This window comes from Stegodyphus dumicola, chromosome 4 (genome assembly GCF_044657685.1).
Source record: "Stegodyphus dumicola isolate Sdum_Otavi_A_Nest chromosome 4, ASM4465768v1".
Taxonomy (NCBI): Eukaryota; Metazoa; Arthropoda; class Arachnida; order Araneae; family Eresidae; genus Stegodyphus; species Stegodyphus dumicola.
The window spans coordinates 168,678,051-168,695,844 of NC_140771.1; the positions used below are offsets into that span (position 1 = coordinate 168,678,051).

The 17,794-nt window shown below is 32.2% G+C and overlaps 1 protein-coding gene across 5 annotated transcripts in view; it reads right to left on the minus strand.

Annotated features, from left to right (window-relative positions):
• Positions 1–17,794, minus strand: part of LOC118197130 (uncharacterized) — a 135,818-nt gene that overhangs the window by 51,802 nt on the left and 66,222 nt on the right. For all 5 annotated transcript variants that reach the window (XM_085815753.1, XM_085815752.1, XM_085815751.1 and 2 more), the window contains exons 17-22: positions 17,087–17,119; positions 15,637–15,675; positions 9,645–9,779; positions 8,686–9,003; positions 5,955–5,984; positions 1,661–1,696 (exon numbers count right to left, since the gene is read on the minus strand). In XM_085815753.1, coding sequence (XP_085671879.1) covers positions 1,661–1,696; positions 5,955–5,984; positions 8,686–9,003; positions 9,645–9,779; positions 15,637–15,675; positions 17,087–17,119 — 591 coding nt within the window. The remainder of the gene's footprint in view (positions 1–1,660; positions 1,697–5,954; positions 5,985–8,685; positions 9,004–9,644; positions 9,780–15,636; positions 15,676–17,086; positions 17,120–17,794) is intronic.

Genomic DNA, 17,794 nt, shown 5'->3' on the forward strand with positions numbered 1-17,794 from the left:
CTACAAATCATCGCATGACGATAACATCGCAGACATGCTTTTTTCAGGCATGCTTTAATAAGTGTAAATGGATATTCCCATAATGATTTGTGAGCGCAAGATGGAAAGAAGGATAATTTGTTTTCATATTTTATATTAACTAATTTTTGCTGAGAAAATAAAAAGGAAACTTAAGCATAAAAAATTAATGCAACTTATAGCACTTAATAGAATTTTAAACCGACATAGTTAACTAACAAAGGCCATTAATAAATCATTTTTATAAAGTTTTTACTGGTTATATTTCATGAAAAGTATAATCTGTAAGTTACATTTAATTTTCTATGCTTAAGTTTCCTTCTTACGTTTTCAGCAAAAATTTATTAGTTAATAAAATATGTGAAAGTAAAATTTATCCTTCTTTACACCTTGCGCTCACAAATCATTATGGGAATATCCATTTACAATTATTAAAACCTGAAAAAAGCATGTCTGCGATGTTATCGTCATGCGATGATTTGTAGATACTTTATTTTTTACCACGATATTTTCGACGACGATGTTTTTAAACTGCGATGTTTTTGAACCGCTTTATTTTCTACGACGATGTTTTGTACCACGATGTTTTAGAACTGCGATGTTTTCTCTTTGCGATGTTTTCTCACACGATGTTTTGTAGCACGACGGTTTCACCTTGCGTTGTTTTCTCCGCGACGTTTTCGTCCACGATGTTTTTGCCGCGATGTTAACGGCGGACACCCACTCAATGATCTGCGAAGGACAAGGATATTCACGCTGAAGCTGATGTACGCAGTGAACATTTTCCTTTCATAAAGCAGTCAGTGTTAACATCGCTAGGTTTAATGGTAAAATGGAAGCAATTTGTATAGCGTTATAATAGCTTCCTATAGCGAAACCTCCTTCTCCAGAGATGTTATGTTCTTCTGTTCTAGATGTACCCTTCGAGTACTTGACGGCTGCATATTGTCGACTTTAAACGTATTTATAAATGCCTGCATCTTCTGAATTCTCTTGCTGATTGTATAAAATTACAGTGGCTGTAGAGGGTCCTGATTTCCCGGCGAAGATAAGTATGTCTGCCCTTCAGAAACCTAGAAACTTTTATCCTTCTAAGAAATTGTTAAAAAAAAAGGAATTTAAGGACAAGAACATAATTGCTCGAGAATTTTTGCGTACTACAGCTGTGGCAGCGTTCTTTCTTTAAACTGAAGACGATCATCTAAATAAATAAATATGATTGACTGTGAATAGATTTATAAAGAAATACATGTAGCGTATAATTGCGAATTTTTACATGGATACACATGTTTAAGATAAAAAATATGATATCAACATGTAGTGTTTCACTGAGAGATAATAAAAAATCTTTTTAATCACTATAAACAAACGCATTGTTTTCTGTTTAAAGCTTTATTCTATTTTTGATAGCGTAGCAATATTCGTGTGGAATGAACTGAAAACTTGAATATCGAGTATACTTTTGCTGGAACAAAATGGTTAATTTCTATTTTTTGCCATTCTGTCTGGTTCTGAATTACACAGATTCTTCTTAAGTTAAAGGATTTAAGGAGCTTAATTTGTATCATAATTGCAATTATCTTTTTTTAAATATATCAATACATATACAATAAAGTGTGCTGAATAATTTGTATTTACTTACTCGAAATTTGCAGAGGAGGCATCTCCGATGAATGCACTGAAAATTAAAAAAATGCAATAAAATATTATGCTTTAAAAAATCCTATATTTATCAGGTTAAAATTTTTATTATTTATTAAAAATGACATTGAACCATTTCTAGGTTCATGCTTTTACGATCCATTTTGTTTTTGTCGAACTTAAAATTCTATTATCTACTTAAAATTCTATTATCTACTTAAAATTCTATTATCTACTTAGTTTAGACATTAATTTAGACACAATGTTACATCCAATTATTGTCAGCAATAGAATTTACCGAATAAGCTTGACGTAAAAGAATGAAAATTTTATCTGCAGTTGCTTGCGAAATTGCATTTTCAAATAAATTACAGTAGAATAGAATTATCACTAACTCTAAGAATTTCACAATATTTGAATTATTTACCCTTCACTCATCGATAGACCGAGAATAATACCGCAGATAACAAGCTTTGTTTAAAGCACTGCAGCAACTAAGAAGTTGTTATGGATTCTCCTGCGAAGATACGGTTTAATTTCTTTCTTTTGAGAGGTTAGAAATTTATGCTCTTTTCTGGAGAGGAGAAAGTTCATAGAGAAGGGATAGTTCTCTTTTATTTCAATCAGCCCTAATAAACGAATTTAACTTCAACCAATTTAACTTTAGAGCAATTAGAACAACACTGCGTCGATTATTTTGACAAACCTTTTCAGGAAAAGATTCTCGAGGTAATGTTTGTTCGCCTTGTGCTAATTTTTGCTGCAATTTACATCATGGACTTACTAGATTTGTTCGAGAATGAAGCATAATTCCATTATTTCTAGGTATAGGGTATTTTGCTAAAACATCACAAGTTCTTCGACTCTCACGTAATAAAATTCTACATAATGAAAGATGTACGATGAAAAAAATCGACAGTATTACAATAAGAAATGGAAACTGGCTAAACGGAAATCGCTCGCATTCATATTTAATTAAAGTTTATAAAAAGAGAGAGATAAACTGCGGATAATAAGAATCTCTTTGACACGTTTTGAATATGATGTAGAAAAATATAACATCCAGCAATAAAAAACCTGTTTAATCTATCTGCTGATGTCGAAATTACATTTCTAATAACTGGTTGTTACTGACAGTGCAACAAGAAGAAATTCAATAGCGGCCTGCCAAATCGGATGCAGAAAGCTAATCTTTGCTAATCCTAAGTTGTAGTAAAGAATTATAACTATTTAAATTCCATATTCGCATAACTAAAATTTGCATGTTCTTTTGAACTCTAGAACCATGCATAACGAAAAATGAATAGTATGGGCGAAAAGCAAGATATCAAACTTAATTCCGTGGTGTTTTGCATTTATTAATTACTTATCATTTTGCCTTTAATGTCTAATTTCGTGGGCTGCCAATAGGATGAAAATATATGTAATAGAACAGACTTATTGATTTTAAGTGAAAGTAACGATTACTGACCGTCTCGAAATAATTTCGGCCAACTTCTAAATTTACTTGAATTGGTTTTAGCCTTTGCTAGCCGTGTTTGCTGGTGTGATCAGAATGCCTGAGCTAAAACTTATAGGCAAATTTTTTTCTTGTTAATATCATATTTTAAATGCTTAAATTTTATTTTCGTCTTCTATGGTCTGTTAATCTCGCAAGCAGCAGAATTCTTCTGTTATGTAAATTGTTAGGTTGATGAACTAGTAAAATATTTGTTTTAAATCTTCTCCTGAGCTGGTGTTACTTTATTGAAGGATTAGGACGGGCGTTAAGTCGCCAGATTAACTTAACTTTACGGAGCAAGCGATTAACCTTTAGAAGCTTTAGGTTCCACAAAACTATAAGCAAATGGCCATAATTGTCACAAGGTTAAACAAAACCTTCTTAGTAACTGTTTAAACCTGATAACGGTTTTAATGATATTTGAACGTCGCTTTCTTTTAATTAGGCCATTGCTTTAAATTACATTTTTTATAAATCCCACATATGTTACAACATTAAAATTTATAATTTTATTCTTCTTAAAAACAGGAATTTGACTTTTTTGACATTTTTCGAGACGAAAATTGTAGCAGTTTGAAAAGTATCGGCCGAATCGGGGACGAAAACATCTCGGTGAAAAAAATACAAGGCGAAAACGTCATAATAGAAAACATTGTGGGAGAAAAGCAAGGACAAACATGACAGTTCTAGAACATTATGGTATAAGACTCAAATCGTGGGAAACAAAGCAGTTCAAAAGCTTCGCAATTTTAAAGCATCATCGTAGGGTATATCTTGGTAAAAATAAAGCATCTACAAATCACCACATGACATTAACATTGTAGATATGCATTTTTCAGGCTTTAAGAGTTGTAAATGTGTATTAGCTTAATGATCTGTGAGCGCAAGAAGAAATGAGGAATATTTCTTACCTCTATGATTCATACATTTCAGGAAGGTTAGATGTAAAATTAAATATATAGAATCTTTTTATAATTACCACTCTTAATTTCATGCTGTTTTTAGTTCTGCGGATATGAATATCTAATCGAAGTAATGTTTAAGGCCTATGTTAGTTTCTGTTCTCAGAAACAGTAGTCATTATTATGAGATAATCGCCAAAAGGGTTTACTGTAACTATATTTTATTTCTAAAAAACAATGCTGTAAATTTCCTGTTTTTATTTTAAAAGCTTTCCAGTATCTGATGTAAAAGCGAACTAATACTAATTTTCATAAAAATTCACCTGCTGAAATGGCCACCAGTGGCAGAACGGTAAAGTCACTAAACACAGGTATTTCGACCCGGCGAACGAACTGACTGCATGAGAGTTTCGTGGTTGTCCTAACGTATAACGTGGATATGAGCCAGTTCCTAAGAAAGTCCTTCCTAAAGCCAGCCCTTCCCTTAAAGCAAATAGCCCTAGTGTGCACTGCGATAATCAAATAAATCCAAATCCCTACTCAAACATATATAGCTGACATGTTTCTTCATAAATAACGAATCAACAACCAAACGATAAACTAAACGCTATAGTACATGCAAGGGTCAATGACACTTTAGGGAGGCGAAATAAACGGAAAAGACTTAATTTATACTAAAAGAATATCAGAGTAACAAAGGTAAAACAAAATAATTTTACAATTTGATAATTAAACAATATTATTATAGGTATCCTCATACAGTTGCTCATCTTTCCTTTTTCTAATCTTTCTTTAAATTTAATTTTTCATGAAAAACTCCGAATACAACTTTAAAACATGAACTCAGAAAGGGTTAATTACCCTTTATTTCACTCAAATTAAGATTAAGAGTCGACCCCTTTCTCAGGGCGTAGAGCAAAGCCTCCACTTGGGCTTAAAATATAAGAAATAAGAAGTAACTAATGACTAACTAAAGAGATTTAGCCAAAGCTAACACAATTCTAAACTAGTTGGCCCGTAATATTAAATTAGCGTAATAAGGCCGAGCATAATAAAAGCTTACTGAGACGTAGCCTAAAGGCAAACGCACGCTACTAAAGAATCCTCACTCTCTCTCGAAGTTAGTTAAACTTGACTTAAAAACTATTCTCTTTCCCATTTGCATTTAACGCAATTCTAAAAACTCATTCTGGTAGGGCATTGTAAGCTGAAGATAGGAAAGACAGGAAAGATGAACTAAATTAAAATAACTGTTATAAAATTAAAATATATCTTACAAATTAATTCGAAAATATGAAATATAGAGGTAAAAATATTTGTCTTTCCTTCTTTTTGTCACAAATCATGATACTAAAATGCATTTACAACTTTTAAAGCATGAAAAATGCATGTCTTCAACATTACCTCACGTGATGATTTTTAGGTGCTTTATTTTTTACCATGATATTGTCTATGACAATGTTTATAACTTTGAAATTTTTGAACCGCTTTGTTTTAGATGACAATGTTTTAAAACTGCGATACATTTTTCTTTGCTTTCTCTTCTCTCAATATCTTATACGACGGTATTGTTTTCTCTTTGCGTTATTTCCTCCGAGACGTTTTCTTTGGTGATGGTTTCACCAGTAATCGTTTGAAAGTTTGCTTTATTTGATTAACATCTTAAAACGGAGCCTCTTAAATTGGGACATGTTCACATCCAAAGGTTCAAAACATGTTTAATTCTGTAACTGTTCTTAAATATTTTTCATGCAGCAATATAAAACTATGTTCACATTAAATTATTTTTATATTAACTACATTTTCATTTGTGCAGCTGAATTTCGATATCAATAAGTTGAAGGAAAATGACGATTTTAATAAAAATTAATTTAATAAATGTGCATACTCACAGCTAGATCCAATAATTTCCACCACAGCAACTGGAAAATATAAATATATTAGCAATTTTTGTTGAATAATCGCATATATGCATAAAAATTGTCGATGTTTTGATGTTCAAAGATATGATTATGAAACTGTTTTGGAAGAATAAACTTCGATTTATTAAAAAAAGAACAAAATTATATTTATTTATTATCAAATTTAATGCATAAAACTTTTCACACCGAAGCATGTTATGATGCATAAAACCCAAAAAGAATATGGAAACTCAATTACACAGTCTAATAACTGAAATTAAAATAGAAATTCATTCAGTCAGCTGGATAGTCTAATGCTCTGCTGGCCATTAAATTTGCTACACTAAGAAAGAAAGCAAATAGTAGAGTGATTATTATTTGTTATAATTCTGCAGAATAATGGGAGATAATCGTCGTTAAATTTTCAGGTGGTTTGGGGTACGTAGCTTGAAGAGCCCAGTATATACAGCTGCTAGCTCTGGCAACAAAAACGGCGTCAACCCAGCTGGCCACCGAGTCGAACTGAGCTGTGATGATTGGACGAACAAAAGGTGATCGCGCTCAATGGTACCCCATACCAGTACGCCAGATGCTGGGCGCACATGACGACGAAGAATGCAAACTCATAACTTTCACTCTCCAAGGTATCTATCTCTACATAGTCTTTCATGATGCTTTATACAGAACCGAAATTGGTCTGAAAAGACGAGGAGCTGCCAGTCCTGTGTTCAATGTCGTCGTCCCCGCACCACTGTAGGCTCGCGTTTCTTTGCTGCAGCGTCAAGGAAAGCTGCAACAGTGATCGCCATGTTGACCGGCCGTTGAGCTGCAGAAGTCATCGCTTTGTCCGTGAGGACACTTGTCGTCTTACACCTTTGCACCAAGTTCCTGACTCAAGGTACTGAACGTGAATGTACGATTCCGCAAGGCCGAGAGAACAACATATATTCTCTTGAATGTTAGTTGCCCGGAGCCGCTGAGATCTTTCGTGATGTTGAATATGGCCTTTCTGAACCCATCTTTATATTCGCCAGACATGGGATACCGATACGAGAATCAATGCCGCAGAACTATAAATCTCAGTCTCGATGGGCGACGGTCACGGCCTTGTCGCGGTCGGCAAGGTGTTGGTAGAAGTTACTCTTCTTATACAAATCATAGCACGACCTCTACGCAAACAATCAACGTTCAACTGCAACTTCCGAATGAGAAACTAGCTGTGCAGGCTTTCCATTTATATACAATGTAGATGCCGTTACTTATATGCGCTTTGTGCGCATGCTCTGGAATGCTATTTATTTACATATCCCAGCAAGTAGTACTTTTCATGCAAATTTGATTTTCTTTGCATGCATAGCAGTTTTAATAGCCAGCAGTGTACTTCATAAAAACGAACTCAGTAAAGGACTTAATCAGTTAAATAATTTAATTATTTAAAAGATAAAATCTGAAAACCAAAAATTACATGTTTTCTCTACAAATTTGTTTAACTCATTAAACGGATGATGTATTTTAATTGACGCACTTAAGGATTTCTCAGAACGGAGCTGAATATCAAAAGGCTAGTTCACGATAATTGTTGGTCTGGTTTTAAATTCTATAGATTCTTCATTATGAAAATTATGTTGATCACAACAAAGTAAGAAAATTTATTTAAGAAGATATGAGTTTCATGACAAGTGTTTTATAAAAAAACATTTTGAATGAAATGTGGGAGAACTAAGAAATAACTTTGTAGGATTTTCTCTATTGAATAGCATTTATGTCAGCTAGGATGGTATGTAGCTTAAGCATTTATAACCATCCGTGTCTGAAAATTAATTGTAGGTCAGACAAAACTGTGAGTTCTACTAGTTTACATCCCATGGGCCTCAAGCATATTATCCCAAGATTTTAATACAGCTCAAAATCCATAACTACAAATTTGGGAGAATTCAGAATAAAACCAAGATTATGTTTAATACTTTGTATATTTAAAATAATAAGAATGCTATACTATCTTAAATCTGGTGAAATAAGAAGTTAAGATAACGATTAATGCGTTATTAGACGTTAGCCACTACTAAGGCCAGACGTGGTAGTCTCTTTATTATGGAAGCACCTAATAGGACGGCCACCGTTGCCTGCTATAAAGAGACAGACAAATTATATCTACGCCTTCCCGAGATTCAAACCCAGGCCCTTCGTTACGGCAATCGGAGCCACTACCCACTCTCCCGTTTGGACGGCACCCGTTGTGTTATAAATAACATCATACAATTACATACATTTTTGAAGCCAAACAAATTAGAAAGTTGCCATTCCCCAAAAATATTTCATGTTAGGCCACTTAATCTAATTGTTATCTTTAAGTTATTTTTGCACATTTAGGTACGTGTTGCATAGTGTATATTATAGAGAAAAATGTATGGGGGTGTCGATGAAGAAAATCATTCTTTTAGAAGAGTTGAATGAAAGAAAAAGTTTGGGAATGTCTGATTTAAATTTATTTAATAATTTCTCAGAAATATGCAAAAGACTGTATAATGATTTTACGTTATTTAAATTAAAGAAACACTTACAAGCATGTATTCAAGCTGACTACCGACTTTATACCTATTATTTGGTCTTGATAAGTAAGCTGTTTGGACAAACGGAAATTCCGGATAGTTGTATTTTCACCGCATTTTGAATGTGAAGTCATAAGAACATTAATTACCATTTGAGAAACAGAAATACTTACCGAATTTCATATTACATGGTACGTCTACAACAGAACTCTCAGCTAGGATGGTACAGTTAGGGCAGAAATTTGTCTCTGTCTTGGGACATGAGATATCTGCTTTGGTTCTAGGACTGTAGCCAATCTTCGGAGTGTATTCGTCGAAGACATTCGATTTCGCTGGTGGAGGCATCGGATATCCAGTATATGGGCACTGAGGGATTTTAGTTTCTCCAGCAGGTAGGATGATGAAGACGAAATTCTCGTTCAGCTGAAGCGGTATCACAGTTTGAGGTAACTCTGGTCGAACGGTTGACAACAAAATGCCGTATGCTGGACCTAAATATGGTAATCTGAATTATTATAAATCAAATTCAACATAATGTAAAATTTCACCGTAAGACTCCATTATTTTTTCATTGTTTTTATTTAATGGCAAAATATGTAGGGGTGGTATTTTTAATTTTAAGGACAGCAAAATATAAAACTAAACATATTTGATGTGCCATATGTAAGTTGAAATTTGAAGGTCAGATTAACCTGAAGACATTTGAATCTGAAAATCTTAAATCGGGAACATCCATTTTTAATTAATTTTAAAAAGAAATTTTAACTTTAAATTGAAGGACCTTTTCTTTTTTTGAAAGTTTCTTAATGCATATTATCACTCTGAACCAAAGGTTACGGGCAGTTTTTTCACCTGTATTAAATTTAATTATTCATAATTTTAAAAATTTATTTAAGCTTTGAAAATATTTTAAATTTAATTTTCTTATGCCAGTTTTAAGCAACTGAGCTAGATTTTTAGTTTTGAAAATCCTTATTACACATATTTTCATCTTATTACTTATTTCTTATTACATCTTATTTCTTTTATTACACATATTTCATACACATACGTGTATATGTGTTAGTTAAAGGCAGATTCTTAACAGTTGTATAAAAAGGAATGATGAAACACAATAACAAATTTTACTTACTGAAGTCAAATGCTTTGCATTCACATGACAAGGGAAAGTAGATTTCAAAATCCACAATTTTTTCGTAAGGCGAATTCACGTTTGTTATATCGTACAATCCTCTCACATTTGTTCTGTAGCACGAATCTTGTGGAGCTGTGGAAAAGAGAGGAAAACGGTGTTTAAAGAAAAATTCATACGCTACGACAAAAAGAACACGCGAAGAAGCTAAATGTTAAAACAAATAATAATAAGCAACTGGAACCGACATAACCTGAGTAATTTTGTAGTCCTAACAGTTTCGAAGGTTAAAAAGAATATTCTGTTTTAAATGATGGAATGAAAATGATGAAAAAAGAAACAATTGTTTATGTAATAAAACAAAGAAAATTCGAGAATGTTCTTTTTAAATGGTAAAAAATAGAGCTACTAATTCCATCTATTGACAGAAAAGTGAACGAGAAGCTACAAAGAAACAAATTTTTGAAAAGATGATGGAAAAAAAGAATTAGGATACAGATTCTTAACGACAGCTGTTTGAAACCAGCGGTTTCCATATGGCACAAGTGAATTACATTTTATATCATTTAATTAGAATATTTTCGAAATCCCCTCTTTTGTTTTGATGTGAGTTTTCTCAACATGTGAGTTTTTGTCTTTTTCATTCATGCAGCTGAAGATAGTTCAGTTCAACCTTCAGTTGCAAAATGATGCACATTACAGCTTCTCTTAATTATTATTAGTTGCTTTAATATTTAATTCATAATTCATCTTTGACTTAAGATGGATAATGAGTTAAATATTAAAGCAAGTAATAATAGTCAGTAAAGGCGTGGAATTGTTAAAAGTAAAGACGTAAAATTCTTAGTATCTGTATAGTAACTTATAACTTCATATTATAAAACTTATATATACTAATATATATGTTACTTTATATAATAAAGTACTTACTTAATAACTTATATATTAATATATAAGTTATTATATATAAATATATAAGTATAAATTAATATATAAATTTTATATATTAGTATATAAACTGATAAATTTATATACTAATATATAAAATTTATGATGGTGCAGTTTAAGTTTATATACTTATATATTAGTTTATATACTAATATATAAGTTTATATTACTTTATATTGTAAAATAAACTTATATATTTATAAGTTTATTTTACTTTGTATAACTTATATATAAATATATATTACTAAACTTCTTATAAATAGCATAATCAGTAAAGAAAGAAATAATCACTAAAGTCGTGGAATTGTTATAATTGTTGAAGTTTCTATAAGGCATAAGTTTCAAAATAAAAGTGGGCAGTACCTGCCTAATAAAAAAGCAGCGAAAAGTAAAAGTATGCAAAATTATAAATTTAAAACTGTATCAATTAAATATTAAATTTCGTTTTTGTCGGGAAAGGAAACGAAAAAAAATGGATCAGAATTTAAAATACGTGTATGAATCACACGTAAAAATACTGGATTGCAATTTTCTGGGATAAGGAAGGATTTTAAGTAACTACGTTTATGGTTCGACTAGATAAAATTTAGAATTTACACTGTACTGGAGAAATTCTTTGAAATTTATTTAGCAACAAAATGTGAAAGCATAACACTTTTCAAAATAGATTAATAAAAAATTCTCAATTCCAAATGATATTTGCCATTCTTTGAAAGAATTCATCAGTGGCCAGTATCTGACAGTATCTGGTTTTGATAATATTCTAGCGCATTTTTGAAACTCGAAATGTATATTTGAATTTGTAGCGTAGTTACTTGCACGTTTCTCCCTCTTTTTTGACTAATTTTATTGATTGAAAATCAAAAGGGAAAAATATAGAGTGGCCGTAAGACAACGTCCAAGATATATGAACTTCTAGCAGCTTATCCACTCAAACAATCGAAAGGAAATTTCAGCTATTGTTACTTGAAAGTATGCACTCGACATTATGATGATTTAATACAATAGAGCTCTCACTGTTACAATAAAAAAAATTTCGAAATTTCAAACGGCAACAACACTTTTTTCTGCGCAAATTGATTAGCGCATTGAAAAACATAAACGGCCCAAGGACGATACACTTACGACGAAAATTGTCAGCGTAAAAATTTGCAAAGAAGAGCATTGTAAAGGGTTAATGTCAATACAAGAGAGCAGAGGGAGAAAAAATTTGGAATTACAAGTTTTCAAAGTGTCAGTGTTTCAAGATAGCGTCATCACCTGTAAATTTTTCGTGGTCACGGCGATCCCCTACCTCACTCCACTGGATTTCCAATTCTGATGTTTCTGAAATCTAAGGTGTATACATCAAATCCACACAATTTGTCGGAATTCGCATATAAAACGCGAAATTATTCAGATTATAGAGCCATTAGGATATTTTGAAGCAGTAGACGTGAAAAATGAGCATTACTCTCGCCGGGACTCGAACTTGGATCTCTCGAATACTCGCTGAGTGCCTACCGTTACACCGCGAAGGCTTGCAGAAAGGGGGGGGGCACTGGGGATTAGGGAACATGTTCTTCAATTCCTGGTGCTAAAGAATCATCATCTACCTTTTAGTTCGGGCGCTACTGTAGATACATAAGTTAGTTTCGATGTCAGGAGACTGAAAAATGTGCAATGCCCTCGCTGGGACTCGAACCTGGACTTCTGGAATACGCGCCGAGCGTGCTACCCTTACATAACGAAAGTATACAGAAAGGAGAGAGAAAATACCTTGTACCTTGTCTCCTGGGTTGTTACGTTCGTCACTGTTGTCAACAACCTCCCGCATGCAATGCCTTTTAATATCTGAATGGGCACGTTGAAAACTTGACTTTAATAAACGTCTTTTCTCATTCACCTTTTACCCTACCTTTCAATTCGGAGAAATCTGTAGATTTGATGTGTACATGTTACATTTTGAACGATGAGTCAATATTATACATCGCATGTGATAAGGTACGTAAATGAAGGTACTCGTAAATGAAGAAATTTTTTAATGCCTAATATTATTTCTGACAGCGCATATTTTTATTTGAATATTTTAAGATATTGTTACGGATTTGATATTTAAATAGCTAATGTTAGTTGAATTATAAATTAAATTGTTTTATTCCCCGTGCAGTGTAGCGCGTGATGAATATTAAAGGAAAGCTATGCCAGGAAAATTAAAAATTCAAGAGCACGTGCATTTAACATTTAATAAATATCTCTTTTTGGTTTCGAGAAAGTTCCAGAAAATTCTCGCTCGCGATGTAAAAATCTTATAAAAAGCAGGAAAACCTCTCAATTCGATGATTTTAGTTTGTTTGTTGTTGCTTTAAGAGTTTTTTAGAAAACTGCTCTTGTTGTCTGTAGCGAATTCGCGGATTAGCTTTCTCTAGCTGTTTTGAATTAAGTTCTCTTGAACGTTTGAGTAGTTAAAAGATAACTACTGTGAGATATTGTAATACTGCACGAATATTTTATAAAATTTAAGCATATTTGTCGTGATAATAATACATTTTTGTTCCTTTTTCGTCGGACTTATGCATTTATTTCGTAACGAACCCGTACGCACGCAACAATATGATAGATTTTTGCATTTATAAAAAATTAAATTATTAGGAGATATTAATTAATTTGAATTATTGGGAGATTATTAACGTCTATGGAAACAGGAAGCATAAGAAATCAGCTGGGTCCTCTCCTGTATTCCATTCACGGCTTTCAATCACTAGATAAACGTGCTACTCACGTATACTCCGTTACAAAAGCCCGCACGAGGAGATGAAATAATTCTTCGTATTCTTTTCTTTACATAGAATGACTTGGGAGCAGACCCGAGGCCTACTCATCCCAGTCCTGGTCGCGATGAATTATTTCTCACTATCTTTTAATTCGGAGAGATTGTTTGATGCAAGAAACATCAAAAATCGATTGTGTCGTTCCTGGTGTTCGAACTAAGGATCTGCGTAGACGTGCTAATCACATATATGACGACAGCACATACGGGGGAATGTGATAGTTCCTTACAAATCTGACCTGATTATTATACATTAGACATAAAATTCCGATTGTGGTATAGCTTATTAAGTAGACCTTATTTTTAGAGTTTTTGATCGTTGCATCTTTCTACGGAGTAAAGGAAGTACTGTAATCGCGAAAATTTTCGAATATCATATTTCAAAGGAAATATGCGTTTGGACCCTTTCCGAGTCTATTTGGACAATGTTTTGTGTGACATCTGTACGTAAAGACATAATAAAGCGCTCTTTTTCCAAAATTGATCATAGAATGGATTTAAAATGAACTCAGAATAATTTTTTCGTGACTTTTGTACGTACGTATGTATCTCGCATAACTCAAAAAAGATTAGCCGTAGAACACTGAAATACAATTAAGTCATGTGGTGCGCGCGTCAGATTATTTTGAAAAATATAGCTGACTTCATATTTTTTCTATTTTTTGTCTCTTAGGGATATTTGGCTGCATTTCTTGTCTTTTTAAACATGAAGACATTTTAACTTAGTTTACAGACAAGTGTTCTTCTGTTGAAAGAATTCTAATGCGACATAAAGAGAGTTCTTTTTAGGAATGAATGTGATTCATAGATTTATTCGGCATTGAAAGGTGCAAGCAAAAAACAAAATAGAATTTGCCTGTCGGATGTCTAGAAATCACGACTTGAGTTATCAGAAACGAAAGGCTGCAGTAAGGCGTTTTGTGTACTCAAGTTGAAATGTCATATTTCATGCAGCAAAATTGCGAATTTTCAGAAGACGATATTGTTGATAAATTTTGGGTTTAGTGATGGATATTTTGACAGAGAAGGGAAAGAGAGATGTTCCCTTTTCCGTGATAAAATAAGAATGATGCAGGTGGAATTGATGCACCTGGTATTTTATCGCTCTTTACGGTATTAGGTATTTTCTCACTCCTTTTCGCATGCTTTCGTAGTGGAAGTCCCAGAGGGGGCATTGCAAATTTTTCACATCCCATTTTTTTTCATGCACATTTTCCTCTCACGTTTTTCAAGTCACATAACTTAAAAAAACCTAATGACTTTGCAGCTGTAAATTGGCCTTTATGTAGAAACATTTTTACAGCAACGATAAAGAAATATCACAAGGAAGACATTAATATGCCTCTCAGAATATAAATATTTTCATATTTCTATTTGAAGTGGGCAAGGTTTATATTGAATATCTTCATCTTTGTCTAGATGTTCATCGAATGCTTCTTTATTACATAGATGAGAATTTTAAAATATGAAAACCCAGAGTTTCTAAGAAGTTTACACTTTTATACAGGTAACCCTGAGTAGAGAAATGAGCATTTTATTTAGCAAAGTATTTTTAAATACGATGAAAATAAAATTAATAATTAATGTAAATATTTTTGTGTACTAGATACTACTATTTATTGACGTAAAACAAATGCTTTTGTACAAATTTCTATTAATAATTGTTCATTAAGTATCAGCTACCTTTTATTTCTGTCATTATCCTTTAATTTTGGTGACCAGTGTAAATATTGAAAACTGGGAGATTCGGTGACACCGGGACACCGGGCGATGCGATGAAAATCCGGGAGTCCCCAGGCGTTGAATATTCACTTGCATTCCTAAATCTAAGCAAAACATTAGACCTTAATGTTTTGCTTGACCATCAAGGGTTTGGAAAGAGTAAACAAACAAGAAAGGTTCCTTTAAGAGGGGAAAATGCCTCATTCCCTAAATATATCTTTCCGTCTGGTTTCATTTTGGTCATGAAACCATTTGGTTTCACTTTGGTCATGAAACCGTCTGGTTGCATTTGGTCAAACATACAAGATTATCTGCTTATAAATTAATTTTTATCGTTGTTTAACTACTGAGATAACGAAACTAAATGATGTATAAAATAATCACAGAGATAAAATTTGTAATTATATTACAAGAATTTGGAAGAACTGTTATTAGCGTTAGATTTCTTACGCAAGAGTAACTCTACTAACGTATTTGTAAGCGTTTACAGAAAAAAAAATTAAAAAAACTTACTTGGAGCTTCTTTTCGAGAAGCGGCCTCAGAAGGCGTCACTAAAAAAAAACAAAATTTCAGATTATTTCTTGAAAGAAAATACTATTAAGCACTTTTTAAGGGTGATATAAAATTGGATTATGATTACTTTTTATTTTCTTAAAGCTATTACTTTGAATGGGAATTTTCTGGTAGTCGGCGCTTCATCGAGAGTTATTAAGGATTTCATATAACCAACTAATTGTTCAGAGGTTGGAGATCTGGCACCATAGCAGTAGCCTATACTTGCAGCCATTTTCCCAATTCAGTTCGAGAGAAAACTTTTTTTGCATCTTCTTTCGGCCTCTTTTTGTCAAAACATTATGGGTTTAAGAATTCCATTATATACCAACAGAGAATTTATGAAATACGATTTTGATTTGTTAGAAGTTTCTTTCATTATTTCTATTCTGTGTACATAGTTTTCAAGAGACGTGACGGTATCGCTCTTAAAAATCTCGGAGTCGATCTCGTGCGATGTTTTATTAAAAGCTTTTGTATCTCAATATAATGATCAATCATAATGGGATAAGTTATCTCTATTGAAAGGTTTTCAAAAAGTGTGAATTTTATTTTTTGCACGCAAAGCATGGTGATAGATGAGTTTGTTTATACTAAAGTCGCTTGGACTATCTACAGGAAAATAAATAATAACGGAAGAAATATTTTTGCTGCGTGAATGAAGACATAAAAAAGCTAAATAATTAGTAATTATAGCAAAATATTTTAAAATTTTATAAAGTATGTCATGTTTAAAATTGAATTAAACCACTGCTTGATTTTATAATTTTAAGTAGTCCATTGATAGCTCTTAGATCGAGTTTTGATTGTTTTTAAAAAGAGATAAAATGACACACATCACTTTACCTCTTTTCTATCTTACGTATCCACATGAATAAAATTTCTAATATAACTCATACTATGTAGGGAACACAAAATATTCTCAATTAATTAATTTCCTAAAAACGAATTATACTGTAACAGGACTATTTTTTAACAGACATGAAAAGTTTCTTTATTAACTCATTTTAATTATTCTAAAAATTAGTTTAAGACATAGTACATTTTTCTGTATGCATGCATGAGGTCTTCAGAATTTTCTAAAATTTTCTTTTTGAATTAAATACGCTGTGCGAACAAAAACTTAAAAGATCACCATTTTTTATTTAGCATTTTTAAGAAAAGCGAATTGCTTAATTCTTCCTAACTTTGAATGAAAATGTGCATGCTAAGATTTTAACTAAACGAAATATAGAAGTGAAAATAAACCTGTCGGACTTCAAGACGGTTATAGTTTACTTAAAAAATTAAGTATTAATAAAATATGTATTAAAAATGAATAATTATTGAGTATTAAAAATTAAATTAAGTATTAAAGTTAAGTATTAAAAATGACAAAATAAGGAAGCAGAAATATCGGTAAATACATACCCTCAATGTAGTATGAATGTCCTTCGGAAGAAGCTGAAAGGAGAAAAATAGATATTCACTAAGAATTTTTTAGTTTAAAAATATAGTCTTGTAAATAGCATTCGATAATCTTTTATGGCAAACAGAGACAATAAATCATTTACGACAGTAAAAAAGTTTTGAATCTACAGTAACAAAAATCTAAATTTTTTTTACTTACTTTATGAAATATTTTGAATTGTACTGCGCAGCAATTTTCTATTATAAGGTATTGCTCCCGCCTTCCTAGCGTGCCTTCGTGGTGTAGTGGTTCTGCACGCTGGGCCGGTATCTAGAGGTCCGTGGTTCGATTCCCGGCGAAGGCGATTGCTAATTCTTCATCTCTCGCTAATTCTTCGCAAAAAAAAAAAAAAAATCACCTGATGTCTCTACACTATTATCAAATTTTAATTTAATAGATATCAATTCGATATTCCTTAGTGTTCATTAAAAAATGTAAACTAAAGGCTATTTCTTCTTGATTAACTTCTATAAACAATTTTAGTGCTTAATGATCCTGTTATAAAAATGTACTAACGAAACAAATTCGTATTTATGTAGCATAATGAAGAAACGCACCATCTAATTAAATGGTAATCTTCAGTTAAAATAAAGGTTTCGTTAAACTAAGCGAAAAGGTCTGTTAAAATAACCGCAACAGTCTTTGGTTGAAATAACTGTAACTTCTTC